At 36.7% G+C, this 27,519-nt stretch overlaps 1 protein-coding gene across 21 annotated transcripts in view; it reads right to left on the bottom strand.

Annotated features, from left to right (window-relative positions):
- NEK1 (NIMA related kinase 1) overlaps positions 1-27,519 on the bottom strand; it is a 228,957-nt gene that overhangs the window by 149,928 nt on the left and 51,510 nt on the right. For all 21 annotated transcript variants that reach the window (XR_007405808.1, XM_049101052.1, XM_025462838.3 and 18 more), the window contains exons 10-12: positions 25,758-25,958; positions 17,235-17,295; positions 14,622-14,773 (exon numbers count right to left, since the gene is read on the bottom strand). Coding sequence is in view for 20 of the 21 variants with exons in the window: in XM_049101052.1 (XP_048957009.1) it covers positions 14,622-14,773; positions 17,235-17,295; positions 25,758-25,958 (414 nt within the window). In the remaining variant the exon portion in view is untranslated. The remainder of the gene's footprint in view (positions 1-14,621; positions 14,774-17,234; positions 17,296-25,757; positions 25,959-27,519) is intronic.

A 27,519-nucleotide genomic window follows, 5' to 3' on the forward strand; every position in this document is an offset into this window, starting at 1 on the left:
AAAATGACCCTCAAATAGTATGAAGTTACTAAAATAAAAAAGAATTAGAAAGACACATACAAGTTTATTTATACTAAAAGAATTCCAAAGATATTTGAAGTTTCTTTTTCAGAAAGCAACATGATATATAATTTAAATATAACTTCCTCCTTGTGAAATGCAACTTATTTCAATGAATACATTACTTAATATGAACACAATAAAATAATGCCTAGATTATGTAACACTATCCAGTGTGTTGATAAACTGATAAAATGAAAATGATTCTTTTTATAATGTACTTTGCCAATTTAATTCATGACTTTCATAAACTAAATCCATTTTAATTTTTTTTTAAGTAAGCTCTATGCACAATGTGGGATGTGAACTTACAACCCTGAGATCAAGAGTCACATGTTCGCATACCAACCGAGCCAGTCAGGTGTCCCTAAACCAAATTCATTTTATTTATACAGTAAAAGTTAGCCTAAAGCTGCATAACCAATGTGGTAAATGGTACTAAATCTCACACCATAATAACTAGTGAGTTTACTACCCAAGAAGATCCAAGTAATAGGTTCCCAGAACCATCCCACCCCTTCACTACATTATTAGTTCCTAACTCCTAATCTCTAAAATAAAATCTCTGTTCTTGACCGACTAAAAAGATTTTCCATCACTAATAGACAGTGATTCCAATTTTTAAAATAGTCAAGGGAGAGCACTGGGGTCACTGTTACTGACATGTAAGAAAAAAAAATACAATTAGACATTATGCTCCTCACAGTATTACAAACGCAAAGTTAATATTTCAAAATATGTTATATACATAAAATTCAAATGCCTGGGTAGCTCAGTGGCTGAGTGTCTGCCTTCAGCTCAGGTCATGATCCTGGGGTCCTGGGATCGAGTCCCGCATCGGGCTCCCCAAAGGGAGCCTGCTTCTCCCTCTGCCTGTGTCTCTGCCTCTCTGTCTCTCATGAATAAATAAATAAAATCTTTTTAAAAAATAATTTAAATCAGTGGGTAGTGTTACACAGAAGCTTTGTAAAAATACACATTCCTTCTATAAAAAGGAGTATTATTTGGCAATAAGGAGGAATTAAGTATTGATACATTCTACAACATGGTACATGTTATAACCTTGAAAACACTGTGCTAAGTAAAAAAAGCCAGTCACAAAAGACCATATGTTATATGATTCTATTTACATGAAATGTCCAGAATAAGCAAATCTACATGGAGACAAGTAGATTAGTTGTTGCCTAGGGCAGTAGGGGCAGGGGAAAGATGGGGAGTGAAAGCTAATGGGCAAAGAATTTTTTTGGAGGGGATGAAAATATTCTTAAAATAATTGTGGTGATAGCTACACAACTCTGTGAACTCACTAAAAGCCATTTAATTCCAAAATTTAAATGGATGCATGATATAGTATTTGAAATAAATCTCAGTAAAGCTATTTTTAAAATATACATATCCCCAAGAGTTGCAGAATCATAATTTCTGGACATAGAGCCCTTCATTCTATATTTTGAAAGGTTCCATAGCTTAACTCTTATCAAGTCTAGCATTGGTCTCAATATCTGTGAACTGCAACATCAAACAATTTAAAAATATTAACACAAGGTGACACAGATCTCACTATAAACAAACAGCTTTTAAACAGGGGATCCCTGGGTGGCGCAGCGGTTTGGCGCTTGCCTTTGGCCCAGGGCGTGATCCTGGAGACCCGGGATCGAATCCCACGTCGGGCTCCCGGTGCATGGAGCCTGCTTCTCCCTCTGCCTGTGTCTCTGCCTCTCTCTCTCTCTGTAACTATCATAAATAAATAAAAATTAAAAAAAAAAAAAAAAACAGATTACACAGGAGCACCTGGGTGGCTCAGTAGCTGAGCATCTGCCTTCAGCTCAGGTCGTGATCCAGGAGTTCTGGGATCCTGTCCCACATTGGGCTCTCTGCTCAGCAAAGAGCCTTCTCCCTCTGCCTAGGTCTCTGTCCTCTCTCTGTGTCTCTCATGAATGAATGAATGAATGAATGAATCTTAAAAAAAAAAACAAAAACAGATTATCCTATAGTGAGCAGTAAGAAGAGTATGTTTAACTAAGGCACCTACATACTCTAAGTTAAATGAAGACATCAGGGCAGTCCAGGTAGCTCAGCGGTTTAGTGCCGCCTTTAGCCCAGGGTATGGTCCTGGAGACCCGGGGTCGAGTCCCATATCAGGCTCCCTGCATGGAATGGAGCCTGCTTCTCCCTCTGCCTGTGTCTCTGCCTTTCTCCCTCTCTGTGTCTCTCATGAATAAATAAAATCTTTAAAAAGAAAAACAAATGAAGACATCAATTATATTCATCTCCACTGCCATATAAAAAAGATACTCAAATGTTTGTGAAATAAAAATATCAAGTTGTTTCTTTGAAATCACACAGGTATTTTCATATTTATCTACACAGAAGAGAAAAAACAGTAACACAAAACATCTGTATTAAGAAAAATGTTTTGTTTGCATTTCTTTTTAAAAATCAGAAGCAAAGGAAAAAAAAAATCAGAACCAAAATACTAAAACATATTCATAGAGCTCCCTCTGGTGGCGTAAGAACAGAATCCTTTAAAAAAATAACATTACAGGAACCCGAACAGTTTCTATGACATGCAAATATTTTTATGATATGCCAAGCAGTAATAATATTAGGTTAAATTTTTGCAATTAAACAGTGCCAAGATAATAGCATTAAGTGGTTATGCTCTGTTTTATAAACTTCGCATTTTCAAGCTTTTACCTCCTCAATGAACACACCAAATTTACACCTATTTATGGGAGCAATTTCTCCTGAAGAACTAAGGGCTGACTGGACAGCTTCTACACAACAAAAGATAGAAAGAACAGTGAGAGAGACAAAGAATGGTAGAAAAAGGGAACCTTCAGCCCCAATGCTGAGAACTGTAGTGGGGAGGGATAGTACTGAGGGATTGGGAGCAAACTTGTCTGCCCCAGGCACAGAAAAAAAAAAAGATAAGCTCTATAACTCTGTCAGGCAGCAGAGGAGCAACTAGAAATCTGTCTAGGTCCAAGTGGCTGGGGAGTGCCATGGTTTACACTCCCCCTCCACTATGAAAGCACAGACCAGATTAAGGTATAGACACCAAAGATGGCCTACCCACCTCATTATGCCCTGCGTCACTACCCCACAGCAGCCCCAGAGGCTCTGGAGCTTTAAAAGAGCAACCAGCATATAAAAGAGCCAGCCCTAAAACCCTACTAAGCCAGCAAGGAGAGCTGCTAATACTCTTTCTGGGCCAAATCAGAGGGGCTAGTGACCAACACAGTTTACGGTCCCCCTCCACCTTAGCAGCAGGAGCAGGGTACTGGTGCCCTAACTGGCCTCCCTTCAGTGGGCCCTGGGCCTCTAACCGACACCATATCTAGACATCAAGGTAGCCACAGGGCAGTACACACAACACTAGTGGTCAGCACTCACTACAGCTCTAGCTTTTGCACCAAAGTGACACAGGTGTACGAAGCACCCCAGAACACACAGGCCTAGACCACTTTGGGCTCAGATAACTTACTAAGGCACCAGTGTTGCACAGTGCTACAGGACCTCCAAGCTGATGCCTGCTTCAGCTCCAGCTGCCACACCAGGGTGCTCCCTGAACAAAATGCCCCAAAACACCCTGCCTGTACTGCCCTCAGTTTCAGTCACCTTGTCTGGACATCCTCTATGCAGAGAGTACTAGAACACCCCAACCTATATCTAGTTCAAGGTACTCTCTGCATGTAGAAACATGGGACCCCCCCAAGTTACACCCTGTGCTGTTTGCTTCAGCGTCCTGACAAAGTATCCTCTGCATTTAGAGTCCCCAGAAATTCCCTCCCAAGCCTACACCCAGTTCAGTTTTACCTGTCCTGCCAGGGTTCTCACTGCATTGAGAGTTGCAGGATCCCTTGCTTGGACCTGTTTCAGCTTCAGCTGTCCTGCCAGGGCACCCTCTGCACACATAGCAACAGGTCCACTCTTGCCCACACCATCCCAACAAGGCAGCCCTAGTACAGAATGCCCTTTAACCTTCAGGCCACATCAGCCAGAGCTCCAGACAGTCACCACAAGTAATCAAACACACATAGTCTATATCAGGGACAATCATATACAAGATCATTCTTTCAAGTTTAGGAAAATTAGCTGCTCCATATACTCCACAGACACAAATACAGAAAGGTAAGCAACATAGGGAGACAGAAGAATACACTCCAAAACAAGGCCACTCCTTCAAGACTGGGAGAGGTACTCTTTCACTCAATACATAGAAACAAAAAAGAGAAAGCAAAATGAGGAAATAAATATGAAAGAAAAGCACAAGACAAAAATCTCAGAAAAAAAATCTAAATAGGGCAGCCCGGGTGGCTCAGTGGTTTAGCGCCGCCTTCAGCCTAGGGCCTGATCCTGGAGACCTGGGATCGAGTCCATGCAGGGAGCCTACTTCTCCCTCTGCCTGCGTCTCTGCCTCTCTCTATGTCTCTCATGAATAAATAAATAAAATCTGTTAAAAAATTAAAAAAAGAAAAGAAAAAGACCTAAATAATATGGAGATAAATAATCAACCTAATAAAGAATTCAAAGATGCCACTGAACTCAGGAGAAGAATAGGTGAACACAGTGAGAACCTTGACAAAGAAAACATAAGAAAGGGACGCCTGGGTGGCTCAGCGGTTGAGCGTCTGCCTTTGGCTCAGGACATGATCCTGGGGTTCAGGGATCAAGTCCTGCATCGGGCTGCCTGCATGGAGCCTGCTTCTCTTCCCTCTGCCTATGTCTCTGCCTCTCTCTGAGTCTCTCGTGAATAAGTAAATAAGATCTTAAAAAAAAAAGAAAAAAGAAAAGAAAACATAAGAAAGTACCAAACAAAACTCAGAGCTGAAGAATACAAAAACTGAACTGAAAAACACAATAGAGAGGTTCAACAGCAGACAAGTTGAAGTACAAGTACAGATGAGTGAGTTGGAAGATAAAAAGTCATGAAACCTACCCAGACAGAGAATCAAAAAAGAAAAAAGAATTAAAAATATGAAAATAACTTAAGGGACCTCTGAAACAACATTAAGTGGAATAATGTTTGCATTATATGGGTACCAGAAGGAAAAGAAAGAGAAAGGGGCATAAAACTTAACTGAGGAAATAATGGCTGAAAACTTCCCAATTCTAGGGAAGAAAGTGAACATCTGGGTTCAGGGAGCCCAGAGAGTTCCAAATAAAATGGACCCAAAGAAAGTCACACCAACACACATTATAATTAAAATGTCAAAAGTAAAGAGAGAATCTTAAAAACAGCAAGAGAAAAGCAAATTGTTACATACAAGAGACACCCCAGAAAACTTTTGTTCAATTTTTCAGTAGGAAGTCTGCAAGCCAGAATGGAGTGGCACAACACATTCAAAGTGCTAAAAGGAAAAAGCTTACAACCTACGATTACCTGGCAAGATTATCACTCAGATTTGAAGGAAAGATAAAGAGTTTTCTGGACAAACAAAATAAGGGAGTTTACCACCATGAAATCAGCCTTAGAAAAAATATTAAAGGGTCTTCTTTAACTTGAAATAGCAATAATTAATAACAAGAAAACACACAAAAGTCTCACTGGAAATGGTAAAAATTAATCACTTATAAAGATACTAACAAGTTTAAAAAAAGAAAAAAGTAGTAAAACTAACTAAAACCATAATAATTAGTTAAGGGATACATAAAGCAAAACAATATATACAGTGACATCAAAAATATAACATGTGGAAGGGGGAAAACAGAGTTTTAGAATGTGTTCAAATTTAAGTTGCTGTCAACTTAAGCTCTCATACACATAGGATGATGTATATGTGAACCTCACAATATCACAATGCAAAAGCTTACAGTAAATGCAAAAATAAAATGAGAAAAAAAATCTAAAGATGACATTAAAGAAAGTCATCAAAACATAGAGGAAGAGAGAAAGAAGTTGAAAGAAGAGAGAAGAACTATACAACCAGCCAGAAAACAATGAACAAAATGGCAATAACTACATATGTATCAATAATTAAGTGTAAACAGACTACATTCTCCAGTCAAAAGACACAGAGTGGCTGAATGGATGTTTTAGAAAGACACACCTACATACTGCCTATAAGAGATTCACTTCTGAAGAGAAGACACACACAGACTGAAAGTGAATGAATGAAAAAGATACTCTATGCAAAAGAAAAGAAAGCTGGTGTAGCTATACTCAGACAAAACAGACCCCCGCCAAAAAATTTTTTTTAAAAACTATAATGAAGGACAAAGAGGGGCACTACATAATAAGTTAGTCCACCATGAAGATATAACATTTATAAATATATATGCAGGGCAGCCCAGGTGGCTCAGAGGTTTAGTGCCGCCTTCAGCCCAGGGCATGGTCCTGGATTCCCGGGATCAAGTCTGACGTTGGGCTCCCACATGGAGCCTGCTTCTCCCTCTGCCTATATCTCTGCCTCTCTCTCTTTTTGTGTCTCTCATGAATAATAGATAAAAAAATCTTTAAAAAAGAAAAAATATATGCACCCAGTATAAAGCACCAAAATATATAAAGCAAGTATTAACAGACATAAAGAGAAAGATTGACAGCAACATGATAACGGGATGTTAACACCTCACTACATCACTGGATAGAACATACAGATAGAAAATCAATAAGAAAACACTGGACTTAAAACACTAGACCAGATGGACTTAATAGATACACACAGGACATTCATCCAAAAGCAGTGAAATACACACTGTCAACTGCAAATGGAACATTCTCCAGGACACATAATGTGTTAGGCCACAAAGTAAGACTCAAAAATTCAAGAAGAGTGGAATCATATCGAGCATTTTTTCTGACCAGAATGTTACAAAACTAGAAATCAGTGCTATAAGAACACTGGAAAAAACACACAAATATGTGAAGATTAAACAACACATTTCTGAACACTACTGAGTCACAGAAGAAATCAAAGGAGAAATCATAAAATACTTAAAGACAAATGAAAACAGAAATATGGCACACCAAAATCTATGGGATGCAGCAAAAGCAGTTCTAAGAGGAAAATTCATAGCAATACAGGCCTACTTCAAGAAATAAGAGAAATATCAAACAACTAGCAACAATTTAACAATAGTTTCTCACTTTTAAACTTAACAATTTAAAGAAACTAGACAAAGAAGAGTAAGTGAAGCCCAAAGGTTAGAAGGAAGAAAATAATAAAGATCAGTGAAATATAAATGAAATAAACCTTCAGGTAGACTCACCAAGAAAAAAAGGAGACAGAAAGAGCTCAGATCAGAAATAAAAGAGGAAAACTTACAATTGATACCACAGAAATACAAAGAATCCTGAGACTACTATAAACAATCATATGCCAGATATAAGTGGATAAATTCCTAAATTTATAATCTTCCAAGACAGAATCATAAAGAAACAGAAATCTGAAAAAGAACAATTATTAGTAGAGGGGTTGAATCAATATTCAAAAATCTCCCAACAACAAAAAAAGTCCAGGACCAGATGACTTCACTGGTGAATTCTACTAAACATCCAAAGAAGATTTCATACCTATCTTCCTCAAACTCTTACAAAAAGTTAAACAAGGAGAACCTCCAAACACATTTTACCAGACTAGCATTACCCTGATATCAAAACTAGACAAGGACACTACCAAAAATATATATATTACAGCTAGTAACCCTGAAGAACACAGATGTAAATATACTCAACAAAATATTACCAAACCAAAATAACAATACATACAAAGGACTATACACCATGATCAAGAAGTATTTATTCCAGGGATGCAAAGATGGTTCAACATCCATAATCTATCAATATAATAAATCACATTAACAAAATAAATGATAAAAACCACATATGATCATCTCAACAGATGCCAAAAAATAATTTGACAAAATTTAACATCATTTATAGTAAAAACTCTCACAAAGTAGATATAGATGGAATTTACCTCAACATAATAAAGCCATCTATGGTGGACCCACAGCTCACATTATACTCAATGGTAAAAAGACAAAAGTTTTTCCTCTATGATCAGAAACCAAACAAGGACGCTCATTATTTTTATTCAACATAGTACTGGAAGTCCCAGGCAAGTAAAAGAAATAAAAGGTATCTAAATTGGAAAGGAAAAATAAAACTGTCAGTATTTGCAGGTGACACGATACTATATATAAAAAAAACCCTAAAGATTACACCAAAAAACTAGTATAAGTAATAAAAGAATTTAGTGAAGTTGCAGGATAAAAAATTAATATACAAAAACCTGTTGTGAAAAAAAAATCTGTTGTGTTTCTATACACTAATAACAAATTCTCAGAAAAAGAAATTAAGAAATCTATTCAATTTGTTCAAAATGATATAACACACAGGAATAAATTTAACCAATAAGATAAAAAACTATACCTCTATAAAAACTATAGAATAAAAGATAAAAGAAACTGAAGACCACACAAACAAATGGAAAAATATTCCATGCTCATGGGTTGGAACAATTAATATTATTAAAATGCCCATAATACCCAAAGCAATCGCGGATCCATTGCTATCCCTATCAAAATTCCAATGAAATGTTTCACAGAAATAGAAATAATTCTAATAATTTTAGGATAATTCTATTCTAATTTTGTGTAGAACCACAAAAGACCCCAATAGTCAAAACAATCTTGAGAAAGAAGAACCAACAAAACTAGAGGTATCACGCTCCCTGACTTCAAACTACACTTGACCTATGAACAACATGAATATAAACCACATGGATCCACTTATACATAGATTTTTTACAGTACTGAAAACGTATGTTTCTTAAAATGTTTTTCTTTAAAACATTTTTTCTCTAGCTTACTTTATTGTAAAAATATGATATATAGTACTTATAGCATAGAAAATACATGTTAACTGAATGTTTATGTTATCAGTAAGGCCTCCAGTCAACAACAGGCTATTAGTTAAGTTTTGGGAAAGTAAAAGTTATACACATATTTTCCACTGCATGGGAAATTCGTGCCCTTAAACCCCTGCCTTGTTCAAACATCAACTACATACTCCAAGCTACAATAATCAAAACATATGGTATTGGCATAAAAATAGACACAAAGATAAACAGAACAGGGTCGAGGAATAAACTCATATGTACATACACACACACACACACATATATATGTACATGGACAATTAATTGACAACAAAGGAGGCAAAACTATACAACTCTTTAAAAGAGTACAGTCTCTAAAAAATGGTGTTGGGAAAACTGTACAGTTAAACACAAAAGAATAAAACTGGACAATTTCCTTACACCATATTTAAAAAATCAACTCAAAATGGATTAAAGATTTGAATGAAAACCTTAAACTATAAAATTCCTAGAAGCAGGCAGTAGGTTCCTTGACATCTGTCTTAGCAATGTTTTTTGGAACTGACTCCAGAGGTAAAGAAACAAAAGCTTCTGCACAATGAAGGAGCCATCACCAAAATGGAAAATAGCCTAATGAATGGGAGAAAAAATATTTGCAAATCAAAAAAAAAAAAAAATTTGCAAAAAATATTTGCAAATCATATATCTGATGAGAGGTTAATATACAAAATATATAAAGAGTACATACAACTCAATAACAACAAAAAAAGTAATCTGATTAAAAAACAGGCAGCGTAATGCATAGACATTTTTCAAAAGAGACACATAGATGGCATAACAGGCCTAGTCAGAATGGACAGTATCAAAAAAGCCAAGAAAAACAAACAAACAAACAAACAAACAAGCCAAGAAATAACAAGCATTGACAAGGATGTAGAGAAAAGGGAACCAACCCTTAGAGCACTACTGGTTGTTATGTAAATTTGTGCAGCCACTACAGAAAACACTATGGAGGTTCCTCAAAAACTACAAATAAAGCTACCAAAGGATCCAGCAATTCTACTAGTAGGTATCCATACAAAGGGAATGAAAATGCTAGTTTGAAACGATGTATATACCCCTATGTTCATTGTCTTTAACACTACTAAATACTATTAAACTATTAAAGAATATTGCTTTCCTGATTCAAATTTTTCCCCCTTTTCAGTTCAAACTCATTTCCCTTTTAGTAAAGTCCAAGTTACCATTATATGGTTTGGTACTCGATAACGGAAAACTTGTTTGAATAAGGTAATTTGTTATCATCAGCATTTCCAGGTGACTGTCTAAAATTAAGTAGCATTATGAGGGATTGAATCCCACATCGGGCTCCCGGTGCATGGAGCCTGCTTCTCCCTCTGCCTGTGTCTCTGCCTCTCTGTGTGTGTGTGTGTGTGTGACTATCATAAATAAATAAAAATTAAAAAAAAAAAAGTAGCATTATGAATAAACCTTGAGAAGCCCATCCGTGGGGTTTATACTCTGTCAAGGCCCAGTTCCTCTGGAGTGGAGATTTCCAGTTCAGCTAAAATGAGTCTAAGTTCCTAGATGACACAGGGGTAGAGCTCCTCATGAGGTCTTACTTTGTCTTTAACAACCTTGACAATGTGAACTACATTAGCAAAATCATTAGGTGTCTACATGCCTGCAAAGTAGCATCCATGATATTGGGTTCCAGAACCAGATCACAGCCAACAAGCGTCTTCATCCCTTTATTCAATTTGTAGGCATCAATATCTGGCTTGTTGAAATATGTCACCCAGTGGACAGCAAACTCCTCAGTAGCAACAAAATGACTAGACAGTGGGTAGTGGCAGTACAGTGGTGCCTGGGTGGGGTACAAGAAGCCTCAAGGGCTGGCACAAGAGACTGTCTGCTGCTACAAAGTAGCACTGAACACGATGACCATGGCAGTATGCAGTCTAAGCAGAAATTTAATCATTTATTCACTAATTTAAAAAAAATCTTATTAAACACCCACTTTGTGCAAAACGTGGTCCCTAACTTCAGAGAAGAGTCTAATAAAACAGCATTAGAAGATACATATGAGGTGCTAAAGGAGTTATAAAAGTCTTCAGAAAACAATTTATCTGAGTGTTTCCTACCTCCCTTAGATCAGTGGAGAACTATAAACATCAATACCACACTACCTATGCAGCAGCGCTCCTGGACATAATGCCAATATTATACTCTTTACCCTACAAGCTAACAATATGAACAGTCCTCACACAAATTGCTCCTTTTGCTTTTTATCAAGCCTATCTCCCTTTAGTTAAACTGTAATGCTTGAGGGCAGAAGAAACAGTGTCTTTACTTTGTATTAAGGGCTCACAAAATACAGTATCAATATCACAAGCACCTACATAGGAAAGAGTCAAAGAAAAGAACATTTTAAAAAGGAGGAAGGGGTATGTAATGAACAAAGGAACAAAAAAGTACATACAAGGTCTAGTTATTAAGTTACTAAGTTCAGTTTAGTTCAGATTCACAATTCTGTAGCATTATAGAGACTGGTGGATGCAGGTTCTAAAAAGTGCTCAATATACAAACATAAATACAGTATTTATTTGGTAGGGTATTACCTTTGTCACTGAATATTTTCTATATGAGCATATTTTATGTTTTTTTATGTCAATAAGCTGGTGTTAGATATGAATTCTTAGGAACAACAGGTAAAGGAATTATATTAATTTGTAATATCTTTAGTGCTACTACTGATAATCTTAGCGGATTACTTCTCTAAAGAAAATAGTTATTAAAACTCTTTTTTTTCCTACTGTTTACCCTCATGGAATAAAGACACATCCCAGTGGCGGTTTTTGGTTTGTCTGTTTTTTAAGATTTTATTTATTTATTCATGAGAGTCACACAGAGAGGCAGAGACACAAGTAGAGGAGAAGCAGGCTCCTCACAGGGATCTCGATGTGGGACTCAATCCCAGAACCCCGGGATCACACCCCAAGTCGAAGGCAGGTCCTCAACTGCTGAGCTACCCAGGTACCCCCATCCCAGTGTTCTCAAGAGTTAACCATTATTGTTTCTCTGCAGTTTTTGGTTTTTTAATATTTATTAATTTGCTAAACACAGTAACAAAATGGGTCTTCTGGATAGTTCTTTAAAAGAATAAATAACAACCAAAAATTTTAGCTCAGGGCGTGATCCTGGGGCTCCTGGGATCAAGTCCCGCATCAGGCTCCCTGCAGGGAATCTGCTTCTCCCTCTGCCTGTGACTGCCTCTCTCTGTGTCTCTCATGAATAAATACAATCTTTAAAAAGGAAAAAGGAAAAAAAAAAAAAAAGAGACAGAGAGGAGAGGGACATTGAAAATAACTAGTAAAAATCTTGGGATCCACATAGGACAAAGATGTTGTGGAGGCAGAGTCCTCCAGGAATAACCTGGAAACACAGAAAGTAGTGGTAAGTCATAGGATGCTTATAACTGAAACTATGGAAGAGTTGCTATAACTGATAACGATAAATGTCATGGTATGATTACAGGTGAGGGTGGTAGACAAAATCATTGAAAGAGAACAATCAAGAAAATAAAAGACTGTGTAATATTGGAAGGATCTTTTTTTTTTGGATACTGAATTCACCAAGATACTGAATCCCAAGTGTGGAAGGGTGACCAGGAGTCAAGTGTTAAAATCTAAAAATGACAGTCTGTAGATGACCCTAACACAGAGGGTTAACAGGTGATAGAGTCTGGTAGCAAAAGCCTCAAAAGTTTGGGGGAGGGGATGGTTAGGGTGCAGGGAAGAATGCTGCAATGAGAAGCAAGGAAAACACCTTCCTCATCCTACTTTAGACGCAGTGGTATTAAGGGATTAGAGAAAGCAGTCACCGTGTAAGAGAGCTGTACAACAGTATGTTCAGGGACAAGAAAGGTTTTAGAGCAAAAAGAAGAAAATGTCTACAAGTTTAGAATACAGGGGATTTTGCTGGTAATGTGCTATAGAGGGCTTTCTGGAAGAGTTCAGGGAGATATGCAAGAGGGTGGGGGTCAGATTAGGGTACAACCAGAACCATATGGAGGGACCAGCTAATGAAGGAAAAGTCAGGAGGTCCAGGGCTTCTGGTGATTAAAGAAGAGGGATAAAACATATGCTGGAATTGGTCTATTACACCTAGACAAGTGTTATATGGAAGGATGGAAGGAAAGGAGGGAGGGAGGGAAAACTTGTGTGCCAGTTATATTGCCTCTCAAATGCAAATTCACCCTTCATAGTCCTCCTTGTGAGAAGCTAGATAATATAAACACTTCCTTGCTTGCTAACATGATGTTAAGCTTTGTCAGCAGCTGATTTTGAGAGGTGCAGAGGACATGGCTTCTGTTTCTGATTAGCAGGCTTTCTTTCTTCTTGTTCCCGTGGCATGTGGGGCACACTGACATTCACCCCTGTGTGGGCAGCTTTCAGGAGAGTTCTGCTGCTGCCCTGCTAGCTTCCCTGTGATTTTTAGCAAGCCTCAAAGCCAACTTCCCACCACCAAATTCTGCTGGTGACCCAACTGGCATCCCAGCCTACTACCAAAGAGTTCAGCAACACTGGCAACTTCCACCTGCAGCACTCCAGCAGGCTTCCTACCTAGTAGATTCAGTGATTCCCAAGCAGCTTCCCAGTACATTTCACTGGCACTCTAGGCAGGTTCCCAGGAGCTTCAGCAGCTCTACAGTGGAAAGTTTTATGAATGCCAGCCTCAGCCTATGACACCTCAGTGAACGCCACCATCCAGTGGGTTATAGCCATACCATACCCAATCAGGTTTGAATCTCAGCCGTTAAGGGTGGGGTTGGGGAGATCTTCCAAAATCTATTCCTTCTTTGGGTATTGTGTCTCACTGCTAGGAGTAGTGGCTGCTTCCCATATCTGCTGTTCCTATATTCTCTAGAGTTCTTTATCCCTTAAAGTTAATTCTCTAAACATAGTTACTAATTATTTATGTTAAACTCTCCTCAAATTATTATGTGTTTTTTTTTCTCCTGACTGGATGCTGACTTATACAACTTATTTGAAGACTAATTTACAGTAATCATTTGAACTGCCTTATGATAGATTTTAATTCAGATTTCTCTTACAGCAGTGTTCACTATTCATATATATCTAAACACATGTGTTGGTACATATGCATGCATGGACTACATGCATATGCATATGTAGTCCAAAACAAAACAGGTTTCATATGCCAAAGTATGCAGCTACTGACATGAAAAAAACGTCAAATTCCTGCAACCAAACTGTGTTCTTGGGAATTTCACCTAAATGCTACAGGCCTTACTTTTTTCATCTGAAATATTATAGACTGTATAATAACATTCCTTCCAGCTCTATGATTCTGATTTATTTGGTTGTGAATTCTCAAATACAAAATTTTCCCACATTTTATAAAGTATATTATATTTACTTGATTTATGCACAAAAATAAATGGCTCTGCTTAGGTTGTTCAAAAGTGATTTCACTGATGATGTCACTTTCTTTTTATTGCACCAACTACTTAATATATCTACTAATAATTCTTTGTGACTTCTGTTAGTCTTCTTAGTTTTAGAAGACTGGTGAAGCAGAGAATAGCCATGTTCTTTAGTAACTTAATAAAAACAATCTTATAGGAGTATCAAGATAACTGAATTGATGAGCTGCAATAAAAAAAGATCAAGTTAATTTGTTACTAATATACAGTTTGTAATATGATCATACCTGTTTATGTTTTTGAAGTGGTTTCTTTTCATGCAATTTTTTATCTCCAAATTTCTTATATGTTAAAGGTACTCCATATTTAGCAGCAGGCTTTGTAATTTTCTGAGCAGACACAACAGAAGCCAAGCTTTGTCCTGAAGCTGGTCTTTTAGCTACATGAAAAGATACAGAGTTTTTCCTAGAGTTGTTGATATTAAGTCTTTAATTTCAAAATTCTTCAAGATAACTTTTTCATTTTTATAATCATTGACAGCATTTGAGACTTTAAAAATCCTGTTCACTCCTTAACACATGCCTTCATTATAACTATTTGATATTAAAGACATTTTGGATTTTAAAAAAGCAAAAAGCCATGCATCTTTAAGATGTTGAAATTTCTCGTATTAAAAAAAAGCACATCCCTAAAACTGACTATGGGTGATGACTGTATGTATCTGTGAATATACTAAAAAACAATGAATTGTAGACTTTAAGTGGGTGAACGGAATGGTATAGAATTATAATTCAATAAAGCTGTTAAAAATATTTTTAAAAACATTTACTGTTTTAGAAATTACTCTCAAAACTAGCACATAAATTTCAAGAGCAACTGTTAAACACTAATACAATTACTCTGAACAACTTTAATACTTTCTTCATCTACAGTCTGAATGATGTCTATACCTACAGACCTACAGAAAAACAAACACTTTAAAACAATCATTATAGCACAGGGTCCCCTAAAATGGGTACCTTTATACACTATCAGTGGGAATATAAAATGGTCAAACTTTCTAGAGAGCAATCTATATCCAGAACAATGTTTATGGATTGCTTTCAAAGAAATAATCAGAGATACATAAAAATTTATATACAAGGATAGGCCCTAGAGCAATTATTTATCCAATTCTTTTTTTAAATATATTTTATTTATTTGAGAGAGTGAGCAGGAAAAGGGTACGGAGTGGGGGGGGGGGGGCGGGACAGAGGGAGTGGGAGAAGCAGACTCCCTGCTAAGCAGGAAGCCTGACATGGGGCTTGATCCTTGGACTCCAGGATCAAAATCCGAGCCAAAGACAGACACCCAACTGACTGAGCCACCAAGGTGCCCCTTATGTATCCAATTCTTAATGAAGCCTAGATAAAGTTTAGTCCAAGAACAATAATAAATTCAAGAAAAACACTTAAACTGAAGAAATTTAAAGGAAAGTCTACTATTTATATCTCTCAAAGATATTAACTAGGAACTAGGAAAAGTGGAAGAAAAAAATTTCCCTCTGAGAGTTCAACTGTGAGATGAAATCAGAATACATATATACAACATCATAACACTGTAACTTGGCTAAATGTATTAAAACAATCAAAGAAATACATATACTGGTACACATACTGAAGAAGGAACTAAAGTCACAAAAGTATAAAAATGATTCCCAAGAGAAAAATATTGAATAGCTCCCAATTACTTCCAGAAAAGATGGGAATCTGATTTGGGGGTATTTCTCAGTGAAAAGGCTACCAGTAGGATAAAGCTTAATATGGGGAGATGGAGCCCATAAAGTATCTATTAGCCCATCAGCAATAAAATTTCTATTTTAGCCTCATGCTATTCCACATTTCATTCATCCAACTCCTGTTACAATAAAATAACTTTCTAATTCCTATGTAGGCTTATCTAACTGGAAAGAATCTGCTGACAAGGAGTAATTCTGGTCTCTCTGACAATGAGGCTTTGATTAAGATTTGACTTCTCATGAGGGCTGGCTGCCAGGAGAGACATTGCTGATTCTGCTGTGTGTCTCTCTTGTGAATTTTGTTTAGAGTAAATTGATTTCCCAGGGACTGACAATCTCCACACACTGAGAGGATGGGTCTAAGGGTCTTTAGGAAGAGCTAAATATGGCTGGCCTTACCACTGCCATATCACTTCCAGCTACATGGACTCACTGTCATAATATGGTATTTATTTTTATTAATTTACTCAAACTCAAAATGGAGAATATGCAAAGCATTATGTTTGAAAAACAATATACTCTTCAAATCTTACATAACTTCTGATTTTAAAAATCCATCGTGAAATCAGCCTATGAAGAAAAAATATAATTTCCTTCACACACACACACACACACACACACACACACACACACACACACAGAGTATATAACCATACTGACAATCCTACAAATGGTCTCCTGCTACAGGCCACAGTAAAAGAAAATTAACCTTGGTAAGGTACCTGACTTCATAATAATTCGCTTTTTAAAAATTTTAGAATATGAAGTATTTTTCAAAGATAGATATATAAAGATTTACACTTGACTAAGACATTTTATGAAAATCTGCTCAGAATATCAGCTAAGCAACTGATAAAGACGAAAGACTTCAAGATAGATTTCATTTAAATAAGGCAGACAAGAAATGGAAATTTTATTATTAATTCATCAGAAAGTGTTGTATACTGTCATATATCAAAAATAATTTAAAGATTCATTTCCCTCTGGGCTAAATTTATCTACAATTAACCCCAACTTATTATATCTACATATATCTCTAGTATAATTAGAAAGTATTACTAATTAGTATTAGTATATTGTTTATTGCATACAGGTTAAAGGACTCATATTAAATTTCATTTACCTGGTATAGGCTGCGCTCCACACTTGGAAAATGTTTTTAGACAAAATTCTTCTGCAATAAGCTTAGATTGAAAGAGGACAAAGTTAGAAAAGATGTTAAATTTCCAAAATAAAAAACCTACCCATTAATCAGATTACATTTTTCCCCCCTTTTCAGTCATACATATGGTATCAGATAAACTGTATTTATTCAACCTTAGTAATCCATTCACCAAAGCCCTCTCATCCTAATTCCCTTCGACTCATAAATTTTATTACTTTTCCAGACATGTTCTCTTCTCAAATTAACCTAATGAACAACAAAGGCCCACACGAACTCAGCAATTTAACACAATTATGTCTTATCTGGAAAAGCCTCTATGTTCTATATACAGCCAAATCCCTCGTTTACCTCAAAACTAATAATCTCTTAATTACCCCCTTCTCAGATTAACCTATCAGTTATTTCAACTTTACTCTGAATCTTCTCCGTATCTCCAATGAGTTTTCACTCCTATTAATATGTAATTGTAAAGATACTCATGGAAAAATATTCAATTATTCTTACATAATTCAACAAGTATCTTTTTACTATTACTAAAATACTCCAGGTCCTATTCCCTAGCATTCATGAACATCTTTGAGAACCAAAAATCATTAGTATTTCCCGCAAGTCATTTTTCCTCCCTACTGTTTTTTTTTTTTCTTTTTAAGTGCGAAACTATGACACCAACAAAGATTTAACTCAGTTTATTTTTTTTTTTTTTTTTTTTTTTTTTTTTTTTTTTTTTTTTAAAGATTTTATTTATTTATTCATGATAGTTACACAGAGAGAGACAGAGAGGCAGAGACACAGGCAGAGGGAGAAGCAGGCTCCATGCACCGGGAGCCCGACGTGGGATTCGATCCCGGGTCTCCAGGATCGCGCCCCGGGCCAAAGGCAGGCGCCAAACCGCTGCGCCACCCAGGGATCCCAGATTTAACTCAGTTTAAACCTGCTTTTTCTTATGAGGTGGGGAAAGGAAAGCAAATTAATTTTTCTTTTTTCAAGAGAAATGAGGCCTGCTGGAGAGAATATTCACACAGTAGCAGTGGAACAGAAGCTCCAACAGGCATAAAACCATGACTGAGATGGTCATCTGTCCCTTTAAGGGTCCCCCAAAAAGCAGTTTTCAAGTCTCCTAGTGGCAGAATCAGCATCACCAGGGACATATTAAATGTGGAAATTGTCGGGCTCCCACCTCAGAATCACTAAAATAGAAATTGTAGTGATAGGACCCAGCAATGCCTTCCAAGTGATTTTTTTTTTTTAATGTATGCTAAAGCTTGAAAACTACTGCACCAAAAAATAAATTAAGTGAAGGTGTGGTTCACAGGCAATTCTGAGCAGAGTATATTTTCTCTTCTAAACACTTGCATGTTTCCCCTTTCTTTGGCATAGAAGAAAATGGGTGCTTTATGAACTCCAACGTGCCCCAAACTGGATAGTTTCTGTCATTGTTTGAATGTGAGTCTTTCTTTTTTGTGTGAATGCAAATATGAACTAAGAGATGGGGCATAAAGAATCCAAAAAGATTCTGAAATCTCTATGCTGTGTTGTCCAATATAGTTGCCATCCATATGTAGTTATTTTGATGAAAATTTTAAGTAAATTTAACTTAGAATTCAGCCCTTTGGTCACACTAGGCACATTTTAAGTATTCAATAACCACAAGTGGCTAGTGGCTACAATGCTGGGCAATGCAGATATAAAACACTTCACATCATAGAAAGCACTACTATTGGACAGCACCTATATTCCTAAGAAATCAGAGCTTATCCATGATTTGTCAAGCTTCCTTCAAGGTGTGTAAGATTGCAAATTAAGCTCTATTAAGCCCTGGCTGACAGAATTTAGGAAGAAGAGATTTTTCAAAAACCTACAGAACATTATAGTAGTTCATATGTTATACAGTAAAGCTCACAAATTGTTTCAAAGTTAAAGCCTTTAAAAATGTATTATAAACTTTCTCACTAGAATACTGAATAAGTGATATATAGCAGAAAATAAAACTTAGGAACCAAAGAAGAGATTTTCATAAAAAATGAAATCTAGGTGATGTCTAAATAGCAACAAAGAGCTATTCATATACTAAAACATACTATCAAATATTCCACTTGTTAATAATTTGTCCTTTTTTCTTTGCATATAATAAATTTTGATACATGAGGCTTGAACATTTTCTTTCATTGCTGGCTAGCTGAATTTCAGTGCTTCAACCTTGAAACTGTATGTCCTAAAAAAAAAAAAAAAAAAAAAAAAAAAAGAAACTGTATGTCCTAACTACGGTTTTTTGGGGGAGGGGGCCTCAGCAAGATTCAGTGAAGTTATTCTTTCTTCGCCAGTGGTTGCCAAAAAACAATAGTATATTGCATCATAAATCTGTCCTTGAAAATGTTACTTCTAACAAAGGAGTCTTATAAGACACCTATGTTTCAGAGATTCTTGCTATGTCCTATATAATTAACCTTCAATCTATACATTTTACTTGGCTTTTTGCGAACTAATTTTGTGTTCTCCTGGTAGTAACAGTTAAATTCACATCTCTGTTTTCTGAAAATTGTTTGCAGATATTCTATTAAGTCAGAGAATACATGACATGTCCCTCTTAGCCCATGAGCATATAAAAGTAATAAAACTATGACTTTGTTAGATGCATGATTTACAGAGGAGTTTAACAGTGATCATTTAAATTAACAAAGGCCATACAGAATATGTAATAAATAATTCCAGTTTCAAGTGAGCATACTTGTATCAAAAACTTGTAGAAATGATTCGATATAATTTTTTAGTAAATCTGGTCAAAGTAAAATTCAGTTCAACTCAACAAATACTTATTATACATGTGAGTACCAGAGGAAAAATTTTAAATCAACAATCTGTTATACATATAAATGCCCACAAAACTTCCAATAATTGCCAAATAGAATATAATTATAATACCTTAAGATACTAACATATACATATTAGTATAATAAAATGACACATTGATAATATCTAATATATACTGAATATATTGAGCACTCATTACATGCTAGACATTAAGCACTTTATGTACATTATCACTTTCTATTTAATTCTTATAATCACCTGATGATATATTTATAATGCCATTGTTTACCTGTCAGTGAGGCACAGAAATGTTTAATAATTTTTCAACTCGAGATGGTTACCAGAGGGGAGGTGAATAGGGGGATGGGTGGAATAGGTAAAGGGAATTAAAAGTACACTTACCTTGATAAGCACGACTGTACAGAATCATTGAATCACTATATTGTACACATGAAACTAACATAACCCTGTGTGTGTTAACTATATTGAATTTAATTATTTTTTAAATAATAATTTTACAGTTAGAAACCCAAGACAGAAAGTAGAGAGGTGAATGCCAGGAGTTGTGACAGAAGGAATGGGCAGTAACTGGTTAAGGGGACTGAGTTTCAACTGAATTCACATTCTTCTCAAGTTCACATGGAACTTTCTCCAGAATAGACCACATACTGGGTCACAAATTGGGTCTGAACCGATACCAAAAGATTGGGATCGTCCCCTGCAGATTCTCAGACCATAATGCCTTGAAATTAGAACTAAATCACAACAAGAAATTTGAAAGGACCTCAAACACGTGGAGGTTAAGGACCATCCTGCTAAAAGATGAAAGGGTCAACCAGGAAATTAAGGAAGAATTAAAAAGATTCATGGAAACTAATGAGAATGAAGATACAACCGTTCAAAATATTTGGGATACAGCAAAAGCAGTCCTAAGGGGGAAATACATCGCAACAAGCATCCATTCAAAAACTGGAAAGAACTCAAATACAAAAGCTAACCTTACACATAAAGGAGCTAGAGAGGGATCCCTGGGTGGCGCAGCGGTTTAGCGCCTGCCTTTGGCCCAGGGCACGATCCTGGAGACCCGAGATCGAATCCCACGTCGGGCTCCCGGTGCATGGAGTCTGCTTCACCCTCTGCCTATGTCTCTGCCTCTCTCTCTCTCTCTCTGTGACTATCATAAATAAATAAAAATTTTAAAAAAAAGTTAAAAAAAAAAAAAAGGAGCTAGAGAAAAAACACCAGATAGATCCTACACCCCGAAGACGAGAGTTAATAAAGATTTGAGCAGAACTCAACGAAATCGAGACCAGAAAAACTGTGAAACAGATCAACAGAACCAGGAGTTGGTTCTTTGAAAGAATTAATAAGATAGATAAACCATTAGCCAGCCTTATTAAAAAGAAGAGACAGAAGACTCAAATTAATAAAATCATGAATGAGAAAGGAGAGATCACTACCAACACCAAGGAAATACAAATGATTTTAAAAACATATTATGAACAGCTATACGCCAATAAATTAGGCAATCTAGAAGAAATGGACATATTCCTGGAAAGCCACAAACTACCAAAACTGGAACAGGAAGAAATAGAAAACCTGAACAGGCCAATAACCCGGGAGGAAATTGAAGCAGTCATCAAAAACCTCCCAAGACACAAGAGTCCAGGGCCAGATGGCTTCCCAGGGGAATTCTATCAAACGTTTAAAGAAGAAACCAGGGATCCCTGGGTGGCGCAGCGGTTTGGTGCCTGCCTTTGGCCCAGGGCGTGATCCGGGAGACCCTGGATCGAGTCCCACGTCGGGCTCCCGGTGCATGGAGCCTGCTTCTCCCTCTGCCTGTGTCTCTGCCTCTCTCTCTCTGTGACTATCATAAATAAATAAATAAATAAGTAAATAAGTAAATAAGTAAATAAATAAATAAAATTAAAATTAAAATTAAAATTAAAATTAAAATTAAAAAAAAAAAAGAAGAAAACATACCTATTCTCCTAAAGCTGTTTGGAAAGATAGAAAGAGATGGAGTACTTCCAAATTCGTTCTATGAGGTCAGCATCACCTTAATTCCAAAACCAGACAAAGACCCAACCAAAAAGGAGAATTACAGACCAATATCCCTGATGAACATGGATGCAAAAATTCTCAACAAGATACTGGCCAATAGGATCCAACAGTACATTAAGAAAATTATTCACCATTACCAAGTAGGATTTATCCCTGGGACACAAGGCTGGTTCAACACCGGTAAAACAATCAATGTGATTAATCATATCAGCAAGAGAAAAACCAAGAACCATATGATCCTCTCATTAGATGCAGAGAACGCATTTGACAAAATACAGCATCCATTTCTGATCAAAACTCTTCAGAGTGTAGGGATAGAGGGAACATTCCTCAACATCTTAAAAGCCATCTACGAAAAGCCCACAGCAAATATCATTCTCAATGGGGAAGCACTGGGAGCCTTTCCCCTAAGATCAGGAACAAGACAGGGATGTCCACTCTCACCACTGCTATTCAACATAGTACTGGAAGTCCTAGCCTCAGCAATCAGACAACAAAAAGACATTAAAGGCATTCAAATTGGCAAAGAAGAAGTCAAACTCTCCCTCTTCGCCGATGACATGATACTCTACATAGAAAACCCAAAAGTCTCCACCCCAAGATTGCTAGAACTCATACAGCAATTCGGTAGCGTGGCAGGATACAAAATCAATGCCCAGAAGTCAGTGGCATTTCTATACACTAACAATGAGACTGAAGAAAGAGAAATTAAGGAGTCAATCCCATTTACAATTGCACCCAAAAGCATAAGATACCTAGGAATAAACTTAACCAAAGATGTAAAGGATCTATACCCTAAAAACTATAGAATACTTCTGAAAGAAATTGAGGAAGACACAAAGAGATGGAAAAATATTCCATGCTCATGGATTGGCGGAATTAATATTGTGAAAATGTCAATGTTACCCAGGGCAATATACACGTTTAATGCAATCCCTATCAAAATACCATGGACTTTCTTCAGAGAGTTAGAACAAATTATTTTAAGATTTGTGTGGAATCAGAAAAGACCCCAAATAGCCAGGGGAATTTTAAAAAAGAAAACCAGAGCCAGGGGCATCACAATGCCAGATTTCAGGTTGTACTACAAAGCTGTGGTCAAGACAATGTGGTACTGGCACAAAAACAGACACATAGATCAATGGAACAGAATAGAGAACCCAGAAGTGGACCCTGAACTTTATGGTCAACTAATATTCGATAAAGGAGGAAAGACTATCCATTGGAAGAAAGACAGTCTCTTCAATAAATGGTGCTGGGAAAATTGGACATCCACATGCAGAAGAATGAAACTAGACCACTCTCTTGCACCATACACAAAGATAAACTCAAAATGGATGAAAGATCTAAATGTGAGACAAGATTCCATCAAAATCCTAGAGGAGAATACAGGCAACAACCTTTTTGAACTCGGCCATAGTAACTTCTTGCAAGATACATCCACGAAGGCAAAAGAAACAAAAGCAAAAATGAACTATTGGGACTTCATCAAGATAAGAAGCTTTTGCACAGCAAAGGATACAGTCAACAAAACTCAAAAACAACCTACAGAATGGGAGAAGATATTTGCAAATGACATATCAGATAAAGGGCTAGTTTCCAAGATCTATAAAGAACTTATTAAACTCAACACCAAAGAAACAAACAATCCAATCATGAAATGGGCAAAAGACATGAACAGAAATCTCACAGAGGAAGACATAGACATGGCCAACATGCACATGAGAAAATGCTCTGCATCACTTGCCATCAGGGAAATACAAATCAAAACCACAATGAGATACCACCTCACACCAGTGAGAATGGGGAAAATTAACAAGGCAGGAAACAACAAATGTTGGAGAGGATGCAGAGAAAAGGGAACCCTCTTACACTGTTGGTGGGAATGTGAACTGGTGCAGCCACTCTGGAAAGCTGTGTGGAGGTTCCTCAAAGAGTTAAAAATAGACCTGCCCTATGACCCAGCAATTGCACTGTTGGGGATTTACCCCAAAGATACAGATGCAATGAAACGCCGGGACACCTGCACCCCGATGTTTATAGCAGCAATGGCCACAATAGCCAAGCTGTGGAAGGAGCCTTGGTATCCATCGAAAGATGAGTGGATAAAGAAGATGTGGTCTATGTATACAATGGAATATTACTCAGCTATTAGAAATGACAAATACCCACCATTTGCTTCAACGCGGATGGAACTGGAGGGTATTATGCTGAGTGAAATAAGTCAATCGGAGAAGGACAAACATATGTTCTCATTCATTTGGGGAATATAAATAATAGTGAAAGGGAATATAAGGGAAGGGAGAAGAAATGTGTGGGAAATATCAGAAAGGGAGACAGAACGTAAAGACTGCTAACTCTGGGAAACGAACTAGGGGTGGAGAAGGGGAGGAGGGCGGGGGGTGGGAGTGAATGGGTGACGGGCACTGGGGGTTATTCTGTATGTTGGTAAATTGAACACCAATAAAAAATAAAAAAAAATAAAAAAAAATAAAAAAAGAAATCTAAAAAAAAAGATATTTTCTTACAAAATAAAGCATTAAGTCACTTTCAAAAAAAAAAGGGGGGGGGACTGAGTTTGTTTTACAAGATGAAGAGTTGTAAAGATGAATGCTGGTATTAACTGCACAGCAGTGAAAATCTATTTAATATCACTGAATTGCACACTCAAAAATGGCTAAGACGAATATTTTATGTTGTGTATATTTTACCATGATAAAAAAAATTGGAAAGCAAAACAAAAAAAACCAAAGACAAAGGAATGATTTTCTGATATTGTGATTTAGAATAAGAAATACACATTTGATGCCAGTTCCTGGCAAACACAGCTCCTAAAACCCTTAAAGTAACTAAATGGTAAGAGAATAAAGGTGTCTTTCTTATTCCTGAATCTCTTTCAACTACCCCTGAATTTATGTTAATAAAGTGATATCTAGAAAGCCCCTATGGATGGAAGCTGATTGCCAAGGAAATCTACCACACGATTAGAGGGCTGGAACTTTCAGCTTCACTACTCCCCTCGAGAGGAAAGGGACTAGTGATTGAGTCAAACACTAAGAGCCAATAATTTAATCAATCGTGTCTATGTAAGAAAGCTTCCATAAAATATTGAAGAACAGGACTGGACTGTGTTGGTAAACATGCCAGCAGGCTAACACATCCCAGTTTCACTGGAACAGAAGCTCCTGTACCCAAGACCCTTTCAGACCTTGCCATATGCACTCCTTCATCTGATTTTGGGATCTGATGATCTATATTTCCAGGTAGTGCCAGAACTGAACTAAACTGTAGGACACCCAGCTGTGTTGCAGAAGTCCTTGGTGTGGGAAAAACTACCACACATTTAGTGATCAGAAGGATAAGAAGTTCAGTAAGTGTTAAGAGGAAACACAGGAGGAATGTTTTCCCTCCTATAGATTCACAACCAGAACACAAATCCAAAGAGGAAAAATATGAGAATGGAAAGAAAGGTGACTCCAGTGTCATCTGAAAAAAAGCATCTAATTCTCCCAGAATTGTGATGTGCTCTCCTCAAAACATAGGTTATGTCCTAGTTAAGCATCATAACCGTACTGTTCTAAAGTTAAACAAACAAACAAACAAACATACCTGAGGTGAGAGAAACTTTTCAATGCGTTTGGCTATAAAACCTTTCTCCAATATGGAGTTGACTGATGGTCTATCCCTAGGATTTCTTTTAAATAACTGAGAGAGTAAATTGCGGAGATCATAAGAATAATGTAAAGATACTGGTGGAAAAGATCCAGATATTATCTTCAGTACCAGGTTTTTCATATTGCCAGCTTCGAACTAAAATCCAGAAAATAAATTAACATATATGAAACACACATAAATTGAAAATAGGAATAAACAATGAGAAATAGTCCTTTTCCTATAGAACAGAAATACAATCCTCTTACAAATATTTTAATCAGCATATGTTCCTTTTTTAGCATATTTCTTCAGAACAAAGTTCACTTGGTTATTAATAAACATATTTAAGAGAATATCAGTCCTCATAAAACATTATAGCTTACTCTAAGATTTTTATTTATTCAAAACACTGCAAGATAGAATAAAGATATTAAGGATTTTATAAGAACATAATAATAATAAAGATGAAAACAAACCTTGTAGTCTTCACTTAAGACCTGCCTACCTATGCCCCTGTTGCAGTAAATGGAACAAGACTACAAAACAAAAAGTACCTGGGAAAAATATAATGAATGAAAGTATTAGAGCACTTGGGTGGCTCAGAAGGTTACGTGTCTGACTCTTGATTTTGGCTCAGGTCATGATCTCATGGGTTGTGAGATAAAGTCCTGCATCAGGCTCCAAGCTCAGTAGGGAGTCTGCCTGAGATTCTCTCCCTCTGTCCCCTCACCCAACTTGTGCACATGGGCCCTATCCCTCTCAAATAAATAAATCTTAGGGGGAAAAAAAGAAGGTATTAATTTCTTTTCTTCACTGCTCATTATTATTTTTAAGTGTGTGATGTTCCCAAAAGCCACACATGAAGCAATGTGGCAAATATTCCAAAGGGGAATGTAAGTCATATCAATGGAAATAGTATATTTTAGGAGTAACACAACATAAACTCTAACTGAAGTTAAAAAAGAGAAGACCGGAGATCCCTGGGTGTCTCAGCGGTTTAGTGCCTGCCTTCGGGCTGGGGGGCGTGATTCTGGAGTCCCGGGATCGAGGCCCATGTTGGGCTCCAGCATGGAGCCTGCTTCTCCCTCTGCCTGTGTCTCTGCCTCTCTCTCTGTCCTTCTCATGAATAAATAAATAAATAAAATATTAGAAAGAAAGAAAGAAAGAAAGAAAGAAAGAAAGAAAGAAAGAAAGAAAGAAAGAAAGAAAGGAGAAAGAAAGAAAGAAAAGGAAGACCAACGGCCATAGGGCAGTTTAAAATCTAAAGATTTCATTTTGCAAGTAAATAAAATTAAGCTTTTGACATCTCTGCTAAAATTGTATAGAACGGGTTCTACATTGTCAACATGTTCTTAATATACACATTAACAAAACATGCTGTAAATTAGGTATTGGCGATTGTACCAAGCATAAAAAAGTTCTGCTAAGCCTTGAACTTCCCTAGACATTTAAAATATGATTATTCAGCATATTAAAGTCTGACTACAATTCAGTAGTCTAAAAATATCCAAGTACCCAGATGGAATTCTAAATGCATAATTATAGATTACCTTCACTACAACGATTTTTCACGGTCTCTCAGCTGACAAACTTTTCATAAAGGTTAGTGAATTACTTATTTTCATGTGTCTACTTATGAGTAAATAATTCCAAAATCCAGAAGCAATGATAACAGAACATAGATGAAAAAAATGAAAGAAAATACACTGACTTAGTC

Source organism: Canis lupus, chromosome 25, assembly GCF_003254725.2.
Source record: "Canis lupus dingo isolate Sandy chromosome 25, ASM325472v2, whole genome shotgun sequence".
Lineage (NCBI taxonomy): Eukaryota > Metazoa > Chordata > Mammalia > Carnivora > Canidae > Canis > Canis lupus.